This window comes from Schistocerca nitens, chromosome 11 (genome assembly GCF_023898315.1).
Source record: "Schistocerca nitens isolate TAMUIC-IGC-003100 chromosome 11, iqSchNite1.1, whole genome shotgun sequence".
NCBI classification, from domain to species: domain Eukaryota; kingdom Metazoa; phylum Arthropoda; class Insecta; order Orthoptera; family Acrididae; genus Schistocerca; species Schistocerca nitens.
The window spans coordinates 25,481,685-25,501,260 of record NC_064624.1 but is presented as its reverse complement, the minus strand read 5'-3'; the positions used below and the strand labels follow the sequence as shown (position 1 = coordinate 25,501,260).

At 40.1% G+C, this 19,576-nt stretch overlaps 1 protein-coding gene across 3 annotated transcripts in view; it reads left to right on the top strand.

The window, feature by feature from the left end:
- Window positions 1-19,576, top strand: part of LOC126213561 (zinc finger protein 708-like) — a 451,089-nt gene that overhangs the window by 58,885 nt on the left and 372,628 nt on the right. For all 3 annotated transcript variants that reach the window (XM_049941393.1, XM_049941398.1, XM_049941399.1), the window contains exons 7-8: window positions 308-434; window positions 6,276-6,364. In XM_049941393.1, the coding sequence (XP_049797350.1) occupies window positions 308-434; window positions 6,276-6,364 (216 nt within the window). The remainder of the gene's footprint in view (window positions 1-307; window positions 435-6,275; window positions 6,365-19,576) is intronic.

Below are 19,576 nucleotides of genomic sequence, written 5' to 3'. Positions count from 1 at the left end.
TGTTAAATGAGATGGATGGCCAGCATGGCTCCCACATGAGGTGGAATGCTGTCCTTGGAGGTAAAGGTCACAGAGCACCAGAAAGAAACATGAAACGTCAAATGGGTTGTGAGGATAATTTTTTTTCTTGGAAACAGAAAACAAGCGGACACTGCAATTCCAAGAGCAGCTGCAATCCCTCCTGGGATCTAATGCCATGAATTTTCCATTGGAGAAGTCATAATGGGGATTGGGGAAGAGGGAACAAATGAATATTAGTCACCTTGGTGGCTGCTGAGTGCCAGCCTTCAAAAATCCACTGTTACAGGGGGAAGAGGCTGGAGAATCCTGTTCCATGAGATCTACAAACATATTGGCACTCTCCCTGGGTCAGTCTGAATTCCACGGCAGAAAATCGGTAGGCAGTGGGCACCAGCAAAATGGAGGTCAGCCAGGTAAGGGTACATATGCCAACACCACTAAAGTGGATCTCCAAGTCAGGGAAGGAGAAAACCATTTGTTTTTGTTAGAGTTCTTAGAACTTTCTAGTTGACGGATGAAGAGTATGTTTTTAGCTGTAGAAAGTCTTTGCAGGAGTATTGCTTTTGTCCTTTCAGCCTGACAGTTGTGTAGCACGTGATTCCGCCACCAAATGTAAAGATCTGATTGCTTGTTGCGTAGCTGTAGTAGGAGACAGGGATGCTATTGTGACCTGTGTGATTTCACTACTGCAACACTGACTTGAAGTTGGAAGTCTTGGTGGGCATATCCTCCATTACGCACGGCATAGCAAAAATGGTACTGTAAATGCCAGATGGTAAAATGCACGGATTTTAGCTAGCTAACAATTTCAAGTGACAGGGTGGGGTTTGATGGCCTTCACTCAGATCTCCTGTGTGCTAGCTCATTAAGACACTTGGGACATTCGTGGGATTACAATTGATACAGCAGAGAGGAGGCGAACAGCTGCCCTCGTGAGCATCTCTGCCAAAAGTAACACTCTTGTACATGTTTTGACTGGTTACACGATTTATTATAATGTTGACACTTGTACGAACGCATCTGGTTTGGAATGTATGGTTGGACTGTGATTACTTCACAGCCTCCCTTAATCTATGAGGCAAAAACTAATCGAGCAAATGGTAGAAAATGAGTGCATGTGGGTCCGCAGCTCATGGTCGTGCAGTAGCATTCTCGCTTCCCGCGCCCGGGTTCGATTCCCGGCGGGGTCAGGGATTTTCTCTGCCTCGTGATGACTGGGTGTTGTGTGCTGCCCTTAGGTTAGTTATGTTTAAGTAGTTCTAAGTTCTAGGGGACTGATGACCATAGATGTTAAGTCCCATAGTGCTCAGAGACATTTGAACTATTTTTTTGAGTGCATGTGGGCATTAAGTTTGCATCCATCTTTATCATAAATGAGAAAAATTTCACAGAGTCTCCAACTGCAACACCTTCCAGAATAAGGCATGCATTAGCTGTCGCAAAGAAATGACCCTCTTCAGTATGTGACACCATGAGGAACCAAGGTGCATTTGGGAGGGCCTTCAAATCTATAGCCTCATTTTGTTTATGTTTAGTAAACACACGCTAAGATGGTGATTGATACATTGCAAAAGAATCCCCCATGATTGCCAACATCTCCAATGGCATGCTCTTTCCAACCGGGAACCCCCTCAGAGGGGGATTCACCCACCGTAAATGATTATTCGCACCTCAGGTCACACCCCCCAAACTCCTGACAAAGGGACCAATTGGCAATTGGGAAGGTAACAGCTCAGTCACTCACCCTTCTGGGCCTGACCTGTATCAGAGGGTACATGAGAACCCTACCCATTGACCTGGAGCTGCCAATTATGCATTACCTTGTCACCTGTAATGTGTCTAACGAATGGGACAGCCTTCAGGAACACACCAGGATGAAGGAGAAACAAAGAGAATGAGGATTCACCAGTTAAGTCTTCACAGCCTTACTGAAAGTGGCACCAGCTACTTGTGTTTCTTCTTGATGGTGGCCCGTAAACCACTACAAGCTTGTGCGTTACCTGAGCACCACTGTGGCACCACATTGAGAGAGGTGTTCACCACTATATTCATTAATCTGAAAGGCTGGGAATCAGCTCCAATTTTTGGATATATAGCCATTCACCCTTTCTTCTAACTTGTTCTACTGCGGTATGATATTAGCTTGTGCCCATCAAGATGAATCTGTTGAATTTAAGTGATTTCATGTGACATTCTGCATTAAACACAATACAGATGCTGATATGCCACCTGAACTTTTATTTTCCTGTGTGGATATCAGACATTTGCTCCATTTATCTAGGAATAGTCACATAACGGTTGTTGCAAAGAATAGTATTAATGAATCATTACAGTAGTGCATTTTATAACTGAAGTACTCTCACAATTAATAAACAAAAATTTATATTTCTGAAGAAGTTCTGCAGTTAATTATGAAAACTTACCTTGCACTATCAGATGCACATCTTGTTGAGGTTTCCACCTGAAATATTTGAAGAAATGGCCAGTGATTTACAACTGATGAGACAGTAAATACATAGAATTCTATTAACGCCCACCAACATGTGATTGGTCCACAAAATGCTGTAAGTTAGGCTTGAAAATATCATTTAAGAGGACATGATAAACTGTTGCAGTTAATGAAACAGAATGTTAGTAAGAATTCATTCTCCATTTTCTCACTGTCTTCAGTACTGTAAATAACTACACAAGCCAGTAATTTGGTTGTAGCTATACTTCCTACTAGACACTTCACAAAGGAAAGTGACCAATAACATCTTTAATCTGTTATGCACTTACACTTTGTGTAAAATTTTCTTTCACTTTTTTTCCGTTATGAAAACTGCCATGCAATGACAGATGAATCCATCATCGTAAGTGACACATTTGGACCTTTGTGCTCTGGGCAGCCCAGACCAACTTGCAGAGGTGAGGAGTGACTCCTAAACCCAACCTTAAGTTCACACCCAGAACTACATACAGGCTTGGACCATTAAATATACAAACAATAATAAATATTGGCAAACTCAAAATAGATTCACACATTGTAAATGGACAAGTTAAAATTGGTATTACAAAATATCACATTCACAGATGAAGAAATACCACAATCAGAGAACTGTAGATTCTTCACAGAGAACACGGGGAAGAAATTCACGAAACTACTACAGAACTAGGCTCTGCATTCATAAATGGCAATTATGTTGCAAACGGTACCAAATTTTTTGGGAGGACAACGGTTCAATCCCACACCCGACCATCCGGATTTAGGTTTTCCATGATTTCCCTAAATCACTCCAGGCAAATGCCAGGATGGTTCCTTTGTAAGGGCATGGCCGACTTCCTTCCCCATCCTTCCTAATCCAATTAGACCAATGACCTTGCTGTTTTGCCTCTTCCCCCAAACAATCCGAAATCCAAATTTTTCATTACCTCCAGAAGTCTCTCTCCCTGCAATAATTCAATATTTAGGTGAGAGGTACAGAATAATTAATGCACATGCACCAATAGATCAGGATAACAATGCAGAAGGTAAAACAGTCCTCAGAACAATGTTGAGAAGCATCTGATGAAGTTCCAGAGGAGAACATACAGATTTTATTTAACTTTTATCCTCAGACTGGCACAGAATGGAGATGAGAACATTATCTGCCCAAACTGCTATTAAATGAATTTATTCACAACTAGAATTTTGACTTACGCCATTCTCAAGTGACAGCTTACTATGAACTACGTCAGTGTTATTAAATGTCATGCCTAGTTCTTGGGGAGTGGATATTAAGATGTGGAGTATGACATGACTTTTATAGAAATTAGTACATGAAGTACTACCAATTTCTAGGCATACAGATTACAAAGACTCCCATCTTGTAAAGAAAATGGAATTTGTAAACATGGTTAACATGAAAGTATTACCTCACAAGTATTACCTCAAAAGGAATTATAAAGGATTCAGACATCACACTGAGGTACCACTTGAGAATTGTAAAACTGCCAAATTAATTTTGAATAAGTACATTCCATATCAGTCCTGGTAGAAAATGTTTTCATTTATGAAGGTCTGCCTGACTAGATGTAAGAAAAAAGGAAAACTGCAAAGAAAAAGACATTTAGCATACACCACTAAAAAGATATGAAGACAACAATAATATGATTTGAGAATATCAGACAGCTTGTGTGCCAGTAACAAAGCACAATTCCAAAAAGATGATGAATTCCAGAGTCAGACATAGATATCTGTTGAAATTGACCATTACCACTGAATAATAAAAGTAAGATTCCTGGCCTAGAATAACTGATAACCATGTTCACATAAGATTCAATGAAATTCAATGAAAAGTTCAAGGAGACAACAGCAGAATTCTAAAATACAAGATATATCAGAGATGGCTTAGGACAGGATGGTCCTGTGAAGGCCAAATTGATAGAGGACTAAAGGAGCAAAATACTATTGGAATACATCTGTAACATTTTAGAAGGCTTATGACTATAAAGCAAGACTGCTTTATTTCAAAATTCTTAAAGAATTTGAAATACAGAAGACAACACGGGTCTTCTTAAGAGAACTACAGCCTCATTTGAGATAAGAACAGACTTTAGCCAAGGCAATGTGTACTGTGTACTGTGTAGTCAGCATCAGCCTCGTGGTGTTGTGGAAATTTGTGTGTGATATTCTTCAGGTAATTTATAAGCGTTTATAAACTGCAAACAAGAATAAGTGAAGAAATGTGTTTCGGAAGTAAATTAACATGGTACTTAATTTGTATCACAGTGACAGTTGAGTTTGATGAGTGTACTAGTTTGCGAATATCTTGTAATGACTCTGTTGTTTGAGGCTGCTGCCTTTTTTTATGTTTTAATTTTTAATGGGTACATAAGGATGAGATTTTATTCTGTATTTAATTGTGATCACATCACCTAGTGTGCTTTGGGATGGTGTGTGAATGTTGTAATTTTTCAGGTTATGTTCATAACAACTAAATACCTGAGTTGTTTGAGCTTGTTTTTGGCCTGACCGGTAAAATCGTTACGTGTATCTTCGTAAAAGACACGGCTGAGTCTCCTCATATACTTCGTGGCTAACGAGAAAAGGCGGACAGTGAAATTCAAAGGTTGTCCATGTTAGTACGGTTATTTTTACTTACTTAGCAGTAATAATGATTGTGATGATAATTTTCTGTGATGTGATGTAGACATAAAGCGGCTCCAAATCTTAGGGCTAACGTAAGCATATTTTAAAGTGCTCATAGTTACTACATCATTTCATGGTTTGAGTATGTTCGCATGAAAGGAAATGCTGCAATTCTGTTGCATTTTGTTAGTTTTCACTGTGCTTTGATTATTCGTGTCGTTAGTATTCGTGTAATCATATGTAAATACCAGTTTGTTGTAGTGTGTGGGTTTTAATGGAGTTCTGTATAAGAGTACTGCAACATCATTTACGAAGTGGCGAGATACAAGGTACAGATTAACTATAATCTGCCTAATGTAAAGCATTACATGTCATCAGAACTCAATAGATCATTCATCATATTTACAGTTAGTATGAAGTCGTTTCAGTAAATCAGTTTTGTTAGAAAATGCTAACCAATGTTTAATGTTGGTGGTAATCAAGAATGAGAACTTCCGCATTGCAATGTGCAGTCTACAGTGCAGGTATTGGTTTCCTTTAATAGCAGGTAAAGATTCTAAAATGATGACGCTTCCTGTAAATTGAGCATACATCCATGAATGAATACAGATGAAGTAAGTTTCAAGGTAATGCCTATGTTGAAAATGCATATTCACTGATAAACAATCCGTATATCCGGATTTTCTTCATGTCCCTATCACACTGAAATTAACACAATGAACCAAGTATAGAATGAAATATTTGATGTTATTAAGTAATATCGCTGCAATCTATTGACTGCTGTGATTGTTTGTAATGCTGAAGTTAATGTATGCACACAAAATAACACATCTTCCATAATTGTCACAACAGGATGGTATCCATGAGCCAGTGTTACAAAGAAGCAGTAGCAAATTTAAATGCTCAGTTTCCATTGCGTGTTATTTTATGATTGTTCTCACTCTTCATGACATGCAAAATGTGAATGAGTTTATATCAATGAACACACTTTTCCTCAGCCACTTTGCATCTGTTTCCTGTGTAATCACCCATTTACTGCACGCAATATATGAGTGACAATACTGCCTTTGAGCTATACCTCATGGTAAAAACAGAAACTGAGTGGGCCAAAAACTTTTCTTATCTGATTGCTTTTTCTTTTCAGACTGTAGAACTGAAGCGATGGACCAGGAGCAAACTAAGTGGATAAAAAAAGATGAAACTGATGAAGTACAAACTGAGTTACACTTCATAGTAAGTGGCTTACTTGTATTTCTTAACATGGTTTCATTAATTTCTGTGTGCAGTGTGATGCGTGAATACATACAATTGATGTCATACAGCTGGAAACATGAATAATTCGGTTTACTAAACTGATGAACTTACTGTCTTAAATATGACATTTTGCACAGTGCCTTGAAATAAGCCTTGTATTAAACCTCACATAGAATTGAGCAAGAGTTTCAATTTAATGTTTAGTAAACATGCAAAACTTTTTTAATGCACAACCCAATTATACTGATAAACTGGTTGCCATAAAGTGGGTATATTCTGCTCTGATACACTTCTTTTGAATGACAACATTAATGTGCAACTTAAGAATAATTATGACTGTAGTGAACCTTAGCAGTGCCATTAAAATTATAAATGGTATGGCTGCAGTTAATGCAGTGTATCGTGGTATGGAATGAGAATTGTAATTTATTTACTGATAATGTAAAATAAATTATTTATAAATAATTTTGAAGTGACACTTGCATGGTCACTAATCTGAGAAGTAAATTTTGTTTACTTTGAATATGTGAACCATATGTAAGTAGAACTCTCAGCAGTAAAGTTAAATTTCAGACAAATATCACATGGAAGCATAAATTGTTACACAGCAGAATGAATTTGTATGTTGGCAGCAAAGTTTTGATGAAGCCATGGGGCTACACATTAAATATTGATAGGTTTGTTCATAACCACTTTCTGCATTTGCTGCACATTGTTACTTATATTGTTTGTGAAACTGTCACAATGTTACAGTTACTGGTGTAAATAATCTTACATATACATGTCACTTGAAATCTGATGTAGTGCAACCGGTTGTAGGGTATTCACCTATCAGCAGCAAACAAATTCACTTGGTGCCACTAGTATTTTTATCCTGCAAATGAGAATTGAGCGCACTGATACAATCACACAAACTACTTGTGAACTATCTGTGCTGAAAAAATCTGTTTCGACATACATCTTGAGTGCAACTGCAGAAGTACTGGGATAGCATTAATGCAGCATTTGCATTTGAATATATGTGAGTACTTCATTATAGATTATACAAACTATGTGAACAGCTTGCAATTCATTTAACAAGCATTATCACAACAGTAATCCTAAACAATCACTGTGAGGAAATGATAGGAAAATAAATATACTAAATTTTATTAAATACAGTAAAAGAGTGGTTAGACTCAACACAGTTCATGCTTTGGCTTTGAACCCTGATGTAATGATGGTTTGGCATTCATGATGATATGTATGCACAAGACACATCATGTAAATGAAAAGCAGTTTGAAGATCCATTGACTTTGGACCTAAACTGGAGAACTATTCAAAGGCTACAAGTTTAAAATGTGGTTCTAGACCCACTCCCCCCTTGTAACATTGGTTGTAGTGGGAGTCTGATTCGTAGTGCATCTCAAGGCTTAGCCTATGTTCAAAAGTGGCAGTGTGGCTGTGAGCTGACAAAGTCTAGAAATGTGAAAGCCAAGTAAAGGATATGGTAACAAATTGATCAGTAGCACAGCCTAATGTTAACCAAAACATCCAAATGGTGCCCATAACGTAACTTTTTACCTACAAGAAGTCTTCTCATAGTCTGTGTGCTGTGTTAGTTGATGAACTGAACTTCCCTATGACCTTAACATTGTATCAGTTGAAAGCCACCTTCTTTGCCAAATTAATTAAATGTTAATTTTTAATTGGTGTATATTTTGGGCATGAGCACATGCTGGAAAGTAATGACACAAAATTTCTATTCGGAAATTATTGAAGCATTTTAATTAAAACAAACTTAATATTTAACATATTTATTCTTCGTGCTTGTATATTTATTTCAAACATAGTCACCGTGGCACTGAACACCTTTCTCCCAGTGAGACACCAGGTTGTTGGTGTCGTCACTGTAGAATGCTTGACTTCGTTGGCAGACCCACAGCCTCACCCATGCTTACACTAATTCATCACTATCAAAGTTGAGTCCCTGAAGGTGTCCTTTAAGTTTTGCAAACAGTTGAAAATTAATTGGGTCAAACCGGGTCAGTATGGAGGATGATCAATAATAATGAATCAAAGGTGTCAGACTGTTGCAGGTGCAAAAAAAAGTTGTGTATGGACTGGCATTGTCATGCTGAAGGAGAGGGTGCTCCACATGTGGATCAACTATTTGAATTGGTGCTCTGTTGTCTGAGGGTTTTCTCACATGCTGACACAGTTAAATAAAACACACACACACACCCTGCAGTTCAGAACTGTTCATCAGGAGGGTGCTGCATACTGTGTCAGCAAAGTAGTAACATCAACAGTGTCATATGCATGACAACTGATATTAAGAACAGAATCAAAATTTTGGAGGCATTATTTTCTGGCACACCCTTGTAATAAATTGATGCATTTTACAGTTGCCTCAAATGTTGCAGAATGGTTCCCTTGGCATTGCCCAGCATCCACTTGGAAGTCATAATACTAAATCCATATACACAGCAGCCAAAACATTATGATCACTGATCTACTGTCAGTATAAACTCATCCAGGCAATAGCATCTCACCTTGTCTTCTAGTCAGACACACACACACGTTGCATGCAGTATCAGTGAGCATCTTGTCTTGTTGTAAAATAGGAAATGCGCACAATCTGAGTTTGACCAAGAACAGATTTTGATGGGCTGAAGGCTTGGTATGAACGTTTTGGAAGCTGAACAGCTTGCCGGGTGTTGAAGTAGTACTAAGGCAGTTGTCTTCAACACATGGCAAAACAAAGGTGAGACCATGGCCAGACGTTATGGGGTTGGGCAAGTACTCCTCATCACAGATGGTAGACATCATAGGCTAGGCAGACTGGTAAAACAAGACAGGCAACAAACTGTGGTGTAACTAACATCAGACATTAATGCTGGGCAGAGTACAATTGTGTCTGAATGCACAATGATCCAAACACTCCTAATGATGAGTCTGTGCCGCTGATGACCCACGCCATGACATCGACAACAACTGAAATAGGTATGTAACTATTGGCGCTGGATGTTGGCACAGTGGCCGACCACTGCGTGGTCTGATGAATCCTGATACCTTCCTCGTACCTTTGGGAGGGTGCATTTCCGTCACCCACAAGGGGAAGAGCCTCTTGACTCCTGTACTGTAGGGGCCTCCATTACACTCTGGGAAACAACCACGTGGGCACCCATGGGTCCAGTGGAGCTTGTGTGAGGCACTGTGTCACAAAAGAAGTATTGTAAACTGGTTGCAAAGCACATCCACCCCTTCTATTGTGTTTGTGCTCTTCAGTGGCAAGACTGGATTGATGCAGCTCTCCATGCCACTCTATCCTGTGCAAGCTTCTTCATCCCCGAGTAACTACTGCAACCCACATCCTCCTGAATCTGTTTAGTGTATTCATGTCTTGGTCTCCCTCTGATTTTCACCCTCCACCCTTCCCTCCAATACTAAATCGATGATCCCTTGATGGCTCAGAACCTGTCCTACCAACCAGTCCCTTCTTCTATAGGGTGGCGCACGAAATGTGTTACCATTTTGTTTTTGAATATAAACTTTATTGTCAATACAATCCGAAATGAACATATGCTATAATGAAGAGCCGTCCATGGATAATTGTTCTAACTCAGTACATGCTCAATATGCCCACCATTTTGTTTCCTAACTTTCTTCAAAGGAATGCTGAAGTTAATGAGTACCCTACAGCACATGACTTCCCTAATTTCAGTGAAAGTTTAAAGAATAAGTCTTCTGAGCTCCATTAAATCACGTGGACATTTCAGGAAATTTTTTTCCTTTAGGTACCCCCAAAGAAAAGAGTCACATGGATTGAGGTCTGGACTATTGGGGGGCCAATTTTGTCCATCATTGAAGCAACCTGGAAACCTGAGTGAAATGATCCGCATGTTGAAATGCTTGTGTAAAAACTCCAACACAGTGTTTGCAGTATGTGGCCTTGCTCCATCTTGCATGAATCACTGTGTGTTGAAGGGCAAGGCAGTAGCAAGAAGCTGTGGAATGAATCTATTGCGAAGCATGCTCAAATAACGTTCGCTGTTCAGTTTCTTCAAAGAAGAAGGGTCCAGTAAGTCCGTGACTGGAAATTGCTGCCCACGCTGTAATCCTCGGAGCATAATGTCATACATGAAGCACTTGTGGGTTTTCAGTGGCCCAAAAGTGGGACCCAACAAATTGTTCAAATTACAGAGGAATTGCATTACTAAACACAACATATAAAATTCTGACAAATATACTGTTAGCAAGGATAAGCCCTTACGTTGAAGACTCCCTAGATGATGCCCAATGTGGATTTAGACCTAACAGATCGACTATTGACAATATATATGTCCTAAGGATGTTGGGTGAAAAGAAATATGAATTCAATCAAAATGTACATATGCTTTTCATTGATTTTAAAAAAGCTTTTGACAGTATCAACAGGGAATATTTATGGAAGTGCATGAGGCAGATTGGCATCCCTAACAAATTGATAAATTTAATAAAATCTTGCACTTTAAACTCAAAATACAAAATAAAAGTAGCCAGCAAACTTTCTGAAGACTTTGAGGTTAAAACTGGAGTCAAACAAGGGGATTCACTCTCACCAGTTCTTTTTAACATAGTAATCAATAGAATAATTCAAAAAGTAAAGCTACTACAAATTGGAGCACAACTGGAAAGCAAAATTAATATTGTAGCATACGCTGATGACATTGCATTATTATCTGACAGTGAGAATGATTTGAAGCTTCTTACAGCACAATTAATTAAAGCCACAAATGGCACAGGCCTCCAGCTGAATACAGACAAAACAATGTACTTTATCTTATCCCGCTATCCATCAAATAATAATGTACTGCAAATTAATAACACAGCTTTCACAAAGACAAATGAATTTAATTACCTTGGTACAATAGTAACCTCTGACAACTCCATAAAAATTGAAATAGAATCACGAATTCAGAAGGCTAACAAATGCTACTATAGTCTCTTGACAGTTTTCAAAAGCAAGTTAATTTCTAGGAACACCAAACTACAAGTATACAAATCATTGATTATACCAGTACTCACCTATGGATCTGAAACCTGGACTCTCACAAAAAAAGAGGAAAACAGATTAAGAGTATTTGAACGAAAAATTTTGAGAAAAATATTTGGACCCATAAGAGATAGGATCAGTGATGAATGGAGATTGCTAAATAACAATGAAATTTACAAATTATATAAAGACTCCGATATAGTGGCCAAAATTAAAGCCAAAAGACTGAAATGGATAGGGCATGTCATCAGAGCACCACCAAACAGGACCATCAAGAAAGTGACTGAAGAGATTCCCACCGGAAGACGACCTCTTGGACGCCCACGCATGAGATACTTGGACAATATTCAAGACGATCTCAGAAAACTAGGACATGACAGACAGTGGCAAATTACTTGTAAAGACAGAGCAAAGTGGTTCAACATTGTCCATTCTGCAGCAAAAAGCCTTCATGGATTGTAATGCTTAATAATAATAATAATAAAAGTGTACATTTTGTTTGTTAACCACACCATCTAAATGAAAATGCGCCTCATCTGAAAACCAAACGTTGTTGAGAGTTTCTTCCCTATCCTCCACCCACTGAGCAAACAGTAGTCTCTGCTGCTTGTGTTCTTCAGTGAGCTTCTGTGCACAAGTCATCTTGTATGGGTACATGTGGAGGCCACTTTTAAGAATGCATTGAATGGAGCGACTGGGTATTCCCAGTTGCACTGCTGCCTTTCTGCACAATTTCCCGGGACTTCTCTGTAGAGCAACTCGTACTGCTTAAATATTCTCTGGCGAACAAACAGGCTTAGGCCGAGGTCGCTTCGATTCCAATACTGTTCCTTCCTGTACAAATTTATCATACAACCCGTGTATGGTCTTCGTCCAAGGGACCCATCGTGTGTTAAACTGTTGTCGAAAATGCCTCTGAGTCACAACAAGGCTTTTCGTTTCATGAAAAAGTAACACAATTGCCGATCATTGCTATGTCGTCAGTCTTCCGTTGTCAGCCATTGCTGGTTACTAGTCTCCTAGTGGCAGTATCATGAATTACATGTCATTTCGTAACTCATTTGTTTTTCCAAGCTCTGCTGGTACTTCTGTAGAGATCCCAGCAGAGTATCTAATGTGTGGTGTAAATTGTAAAAGAAACAACTGGTAACACATTTTGTACGCCACCCTATAGTTAAGTTGTGCCACAAATTCCTCTTCTCCCCAATTCTATTCAGTATCTCCTCATTAGTCACATAATCTACCCATCTAATCCTCAGCATTCTTCTGTTGCACCACATTTCGAAAGCTTCTGTTCTCTTCTAGTCTAAACTATTTATCGTCCATGTTTCACTTCCATACATGGATACACTCAATGCAAATACTTTCTGAAAAGACTTCCTGACACTTAAATGTATGCTCAATGTGAACAAATTTCTCTTCTTCAGAAATGCTGTCCTTGGCACTGCCAGAATACATTTTATATTCTCTCTACTTCAACCTTCGTCAGTTATTTTGCTCCCCAAATAGCAAAACTTATCTACTACCTTAATTGTCTTATTTCATAATGTAATTCTGTCATCATCACCCAGTTTAATTCGACTACATTCCATTATTCTTGCTTTGCTTTTGTTGATGTTCGTCTTATATCCCTCTTTGAATGTGCTGTCCATTCTGTTCAACTGATCTTCCAGGCCCTTTACTGTCTCTGACAGAATTACAATGTCATTGGCTAACCTCAAAGTTTTTATTTCTCCTCCCTGGATTTTAATTCCTACTCAAAACTTTTCATTTGTTCCCTTTATTGCTTGCTCAATATGCAGACTGAGCGACACCAGGGATAGGCTAAAACCCTGTCTCACTCCCTTCCCAACCACTGCTTCCCTTTCACTCCTCCCCTTTTATAACTGCCATCTGGTTTCTGTACAAATTGTAAATAGCCTTTCACTCCCTGCATTTGACGACTGCCACCTTCAGAATTGAAAGAGAGTATGCCAGTCAACATTGTCGAAAGCTTCTTTAAGTTTACAAATACTAGAAATGTAGGTTTGCCTTTCCTTCATCTATCATCTAAGATAAATCATAGGGTCGGTATTGCCTCACGTGTTCCAACGTTTCTACGGAATCGAAACTAATCTTCCCTGAGGTCAGCACCTACCAGTTTCTCCATTCGACTGTAAAGCATTCATGTTAGTATTCTACAGCCATGACTTATTAAACTGATAGATCGGTAATTTTCACGCCTGGCAACATTTGCTTTCTTTGGGATTGCAATTATTATATTCTTCTTGAAGTCTGGGGGTATTTTGCCTGTCTCATACATTTTTCTGACCAGATGGCAGAGTTTTTTCAAGGCTGGCTGTTCCAAGGCTATCAGTAGTTTTAATGGATGTTGTCTCCTCCCAGGGCCTTGTTTCAACTTATGTCTTTCAGCACTGTCAAATTCTTCACACAGTATCGTATCTCCCATTTCATCCTCATCTACATTCTCTTCCATTTTCAAAATATTGCCCGCAAGTGCATCGCCCTTGTATAGACCCTCTATAGGTCTCTTCAGTATTCCAGTAGGCAGTGTTTGTCTTACCCCTAGTCATATATGCCTCTACATCCTTCAATTTGTCCTGTTACCATCCCTGCTGAGCCATTTTGCACTTCCTGTCGATCTCATTTTTGAGACGTTTGTATTCCTTTCAGCCTGCTTCATTTACTGCATTTTTATATTTTCACCATTCATCTATTAAATTCAGTATCTCCTCTGTTACCCAAGGATTTCTACTAGCCTCATCTTTTTACCTACTGGATCCTCTGCTACTTTCACTAGTAATCTCTCAAAGCTACCCTTCCTCTTCTGCTGTATCTCTTACCCATGTCCTTGTCAATGGTTCCCTAGTGCTTTCTGAAACACTCTACAATCTCTGATCCTTTCACTTTATCCAGATCCCATCTCATACAATTCCTACCTTTTTGCAGTTCTTTCAGGTCTGGATAGATATCTGCTTATTACACATTACAACCTTCTACAAATGTCGGCGGTATCTTTCAGTCAGCAGACAAGATTGGCCAGTATGCTTTTATGCTGCATGTGTCCCTTCGTGCTTCCACTTCACTGTCTCATCAGAAACAGTGGACGTAGGAATGTTCAGGAGTGTGGAAAGCTCGCATACAGACATGTGACACCAATGACACCCTATCACCTGACCACATTCAAAGTCAATGAGCTCCGCGGAGCGCCCCATTTTGCTCTCTCACGATGTATAATGATTACTGAGGTCTCTGATATGGAGTAGGTGGCAGCACAAAGCACCAAATATGGAAAAGTAAGTTTTTGGGTGTGGCCCGAAGCTTTTCAGCACATAGTGTATGATGAAGTTGTGCTCTGTGCAAAATTCTACCAGACGGCTTCCTCTTTCATTCCTTACCCACATTCAATATTCACCTCCTCCTTTTCCTTCTCTTCCTTTACCTACTATTTAATTCGAATCCCCTATGTCTATTAAATTTTCGTCTCCCTTCGTTATCTGAATAATTTCTTTTATCTCATCATACATTTCTTTAATCTCTTCATCATCTGGGGACCTAGTTGGCATATGAACTTGTACTACTGTGGTAAGTGTGGGCTTTGTGTCTATCTTGGCTACAATACTGCATTCACTATGCTGTTCATAGTAGCTTACCCGCACTCCTGTGTTTTATTCATTTTTAAACCTACTCCTCCATTACCCCTATTTGATTTTGTATTTATAATCCTGTATTCATCTGACCAGAAGTCTTATTCCTCATGCCATCAAACTTAACCAATTCCCACCATATTTATCTTTACGCTATCCATTTCCCTTTTTAAATTTTCTAACCTACCTACCTGATTAAAGGGTCTGACATTCCATCTTTTCTGTCTCCTGATAACGATGTCATCCTGGAGATCTGAATGGGGGACTATTTGACTTCCAGAATATTGTACCCAAGAGGACACCATCATCATTTAATGGACAGTAAAGTTGCATCCCCTCGTGAAAAATTATGGCTATAGCTTCCCCTTGCTTTCATCCGTTTACAGTACCAGCACAGCAAGGCTGTTTTGGTTAATGTTACAAGACCAGATCAGTCATTCATCCGGACTGTCGCCCCTGCAACTACTGAAAAGACTGCTGCCCCTCTTAAGGGACCACATGTTTGTCTGGCCCCACAACAGATACCCCTCCGTTGGGGTTGCACCTACGGAACGACTATCTGTATTGCTGAGGCACGCAAGCCTCGCTACCAGTGCCACGGTCCATGGTTCATGTTAGGTCCACTCCTTCGTGACGATCATGTTTCCCATTGAGTAAACGTTTAAGTGTCAGGAAGTCTTTTCTGAAAGTATTTGCATTGAGTGTGGCATTTTTCATGAAAACAATGCACCATTTCACAAGGCCATGAGTGTGATCGAGTGGTTTCAGGAACACAGTGGTGAGTTCCAATTGATGTGTTGGCCACCCAACTCGCCAGCCCAGAACCTGGTTGAACAGATCTGGGATGTGATTTAACATAACGTCAGAGATCATCCCCCCTTCCAGAATTTATGGGAATGAAGTGGCCTGATTGTATAAATATGGTTCCAACTTCCTCCAGTGATCTATGAAGGCCTCATTGCTTCTGTGCCACTATGTCTCCCTACTGTTGTCTGTGCCAGAGGTGTACATACCAGCTTTTAGATGAGTGATGATAATCTTGGGCTGATCAGCCTATGGCAGTTACCATTATTGAAAGAAGGTTGTATTATTGTAATGATTGTGATGGTATAATGATACTGCCACATAAAGTTAGGCTAAACAGTACATGCTGCCCACGAGCCCTGCATGACTCACCCTCCAGTCCAGCTTCAAGATACCGACTGCCCATGAGATCCACTGCTGTTCCTCTACACCCATTGTTGCTCCACAATGCCCACTGGTGCCACGAGCTCTGAGCTGTGAGAAGTGACATCTGCCAGGCACATGGGGCTCGAATTCGAAGAGGGAGCCCACCGTGGTTCAGCCTCCTCCACCAAACCAAAATCCCCCGTCCCCACCATTAAGGAGCCCTTTACATATGCCTCTCCTTGATATGAGTAATGTGCATGTGTGAGGCTTTACTCGTCCATAAATTCAGAACCAGGAGGTTTGCCGAACTCACTACCCTGACAATCTAACAGGGTCCCAACAACTGAGGAGCTAGCTTGCTATCGAACCCTAACTCCCCCTTTTCAGCAATATTAGGGTTTCGGACTAACACTGTGTCCCCAGCCTTTCCAATGAACCGTTTAGCCCCTGACTAACAGATGGATAACCTGTGACAGGCAATTTTGGTATGATGTCTAGCCTGGCTCCAGTTGTGCTGTGTTACTGCTAGGGTGACTTGTTCTTGAAGCAAATCATTGATTGACTACAGGTTGACAAGAGGAAAATTGACTGGATGTGCTAACATAAGGGATACTGGAGCAGCCTCCAGGGACTTGGGTTATGCAGTGTTAAAGATAAAATTGAGCCACGTTGTCTGAGCCTTGTTGTGAAAGATAAGCACAGCCTTCAACTTGCAGTTCACCTGGTCAGCAGAGTATGCTGGTAAAAGGATTTGTGGTCACATCTTTAATTCCATTGTCAAAGCAGAACCTCACAAATAGCTGGGAAACAGAAGCTATCAAGCATGCTCGGTGGCCTGGAAACAGAAAAAATTCATAACAAATGCTGGCCAGCTGCCAGGAATGTCATTTCTCTGCTCGGAATGTGTCAAAAAAACGAGAAAAGTAATCCATGATAACTAGTAGGTGCCTAATACACACACACGCACTTGATGAAGTGGACCTATATAATCCATACAAAGTTAATCCATCAAGCATTCCTAACGGGTAGGCTCTAAAAGCCACTTGAGGGAATTCAATTTGGGCTCAGCTCCCTTACGGCTCTCACACTCCTCCACCAACCTCTGGACAGCCTTATTCAGGGAGGACCAGGTGACATGTTGAGTGATCTTGACCCCACCAACCTCCAGGCTTGCTTATACAGGGAGGACCAGGTGATGTGTCGTCTGATCTTGACAACAGTTTTATAAATGCCTAAGAGGGTATTATGGAAATAATGAGCCAAAACCTAACTAAGAGCTTGATTGTCAGTCTCTAAACAAAATTCCTGGTGTTCAAAATAAAATCTGAATTTCTTAAGGGCAAACATAACCGCCAAGGCTTCCCATTCATACATAGAATATTTCATATCCGCAGGTGAAAGTTCTCAAGGTGCATTGCTATAGGGCATCAACATGCAACACCTCCCCTGCCATTCTGTTGCTGTAGGAGGACTGCTACCACTTTCTACTCCAGAAGAACTAGGTGTCTGTCTGCAAGAAGAACATGACCTCAAAATTTGGTATGTCTAATACTAATGGGTTACTAAGAACCACCTTAATGGCTTCAGAAGATTCTGGATGACTTTCATCCCATGTGAAATTTCTTAAATCGTTAAGGCAGCCCACTAATTTAATAAAATTCGGCACAGACTTTCGAAAAAATTAGTCATGCCTATGAACCGTGCCACAGCTTTCTTATTTCTAGGAACTGGAAATTTTCGCAAATCACTAGTATGCTCCTGGTCAATTTCAATCCAATCAGTGAAACTAAGATGTCCCAAGGATGAAACCTATGTGCCAGTGTCATTTTAGATGGCTTCACAGTAAGTCCCACCTCCCTCTGGTAAACCAGAACTGCCTCAAGGTGTTACAGGTTTTCAGACAGACTAGAACTGTAAACAACCATGCCATCTAGGTAACTAGAGACACACTTGAATGTGAAATCACCAAAAACACAATCTAGAAGGCAACACATAATGGTAACTCCCGTTGGAAAACCAAAGGCCACCCTGTTAAAATTGTGGAGGTTCCAATCTTTACAGCAGGCAGTAATATACTTGAAATCCTCTGTTAACATGATCTGATAATATGCGAAATTGAGATCCAGGACAGCAAAATACTGAGCCTGACTGAACCAAGTAAAAGAATTATGCAGATTGGGAAGTGGCACAGATTCCAAAACTGCGTTCTCATTAACTGCACAATAACCCACAACAGGATGAAACACCCCACTGCTGCCCATAGATACTGAGAATATGGTAGAAGCATAGGCTGAAGTTGAGGGCCTGATGACCACATTGAACAACACATTATTAATCAAAGTACATATACATATCATCCCTGATGGAGAAAACCTCTCTGGAATGTCATTTGTAAGGCAAATCTTGTACTGGATTTTATCGGTGATGTCCAATCTGTTAGTTAACATCTGTGGTAACCGATCAAAAACTTCCAGTACCAGCATCACCTCTACTGGATGAAGGTGACTGAGCTGAAATGGCAAACATTGCGGTAACACACTATGAATTCCTGTGGCAACCTGACAGGAGCACAATGTGAATGTTTCAGCTGGGTTAAATTTAAAATAAACAACCCTGCCTTGACAAACTAGCACAAACCCACTACCACTTACAAAAACACACTGCAAAATGAAGTTCACGGAAAGATTTTTACTTACTATCCACTTCACAGGCCAAGAAAATTTTCCAATACTCAGTTTTGCCAACCAGAGGCAACGTGTGCCCAGTGAGAGCTCAACATTGGGAGGACGGATGCAAACAAGGCAATTGACAGGTATGGCGGAACTTCAAATGCCACAGATAATCTAAACGAGAAACTGAACTACCAGAGTTGAGGAGGGTGCACATTCTTTCCTGGTTAAGTTGTACCCAAAAATAAGGCAGGGGTTCCCGTACCTCGGACTTGGCACAGATCCAGCCCTTAGGCAGTAGAACACTACCGTGCCTCTTCCATTCTGTGTGATGTCGGCTGTTTGATTCTCCTTCCATGTCACCAGACATCGCCATACAAAATGCCACTCTTTGTTACACTGGAAACACATCCTACACTTTTTCCTTATGGGTGGTCCCCTTTTAAATTACTTGGAATCTCAATCCCCATCCTGGTAATGGCACTTAAACCCCCATCACTGCTGGTCTGCAAAACTCAGACTTCAATAGCAGACACCAAAGCCTCTAATTCAGTAAAAGATGTGCATTTATTAGCAAAGGTAATCCATGAACAGTCCTGTGGCCACATTTTCTGTAATATATTATTGAGTATTTGTATCTCTGACTTGCAATTCCAGGTATGGAATGGCCATATGCATTCATCTATG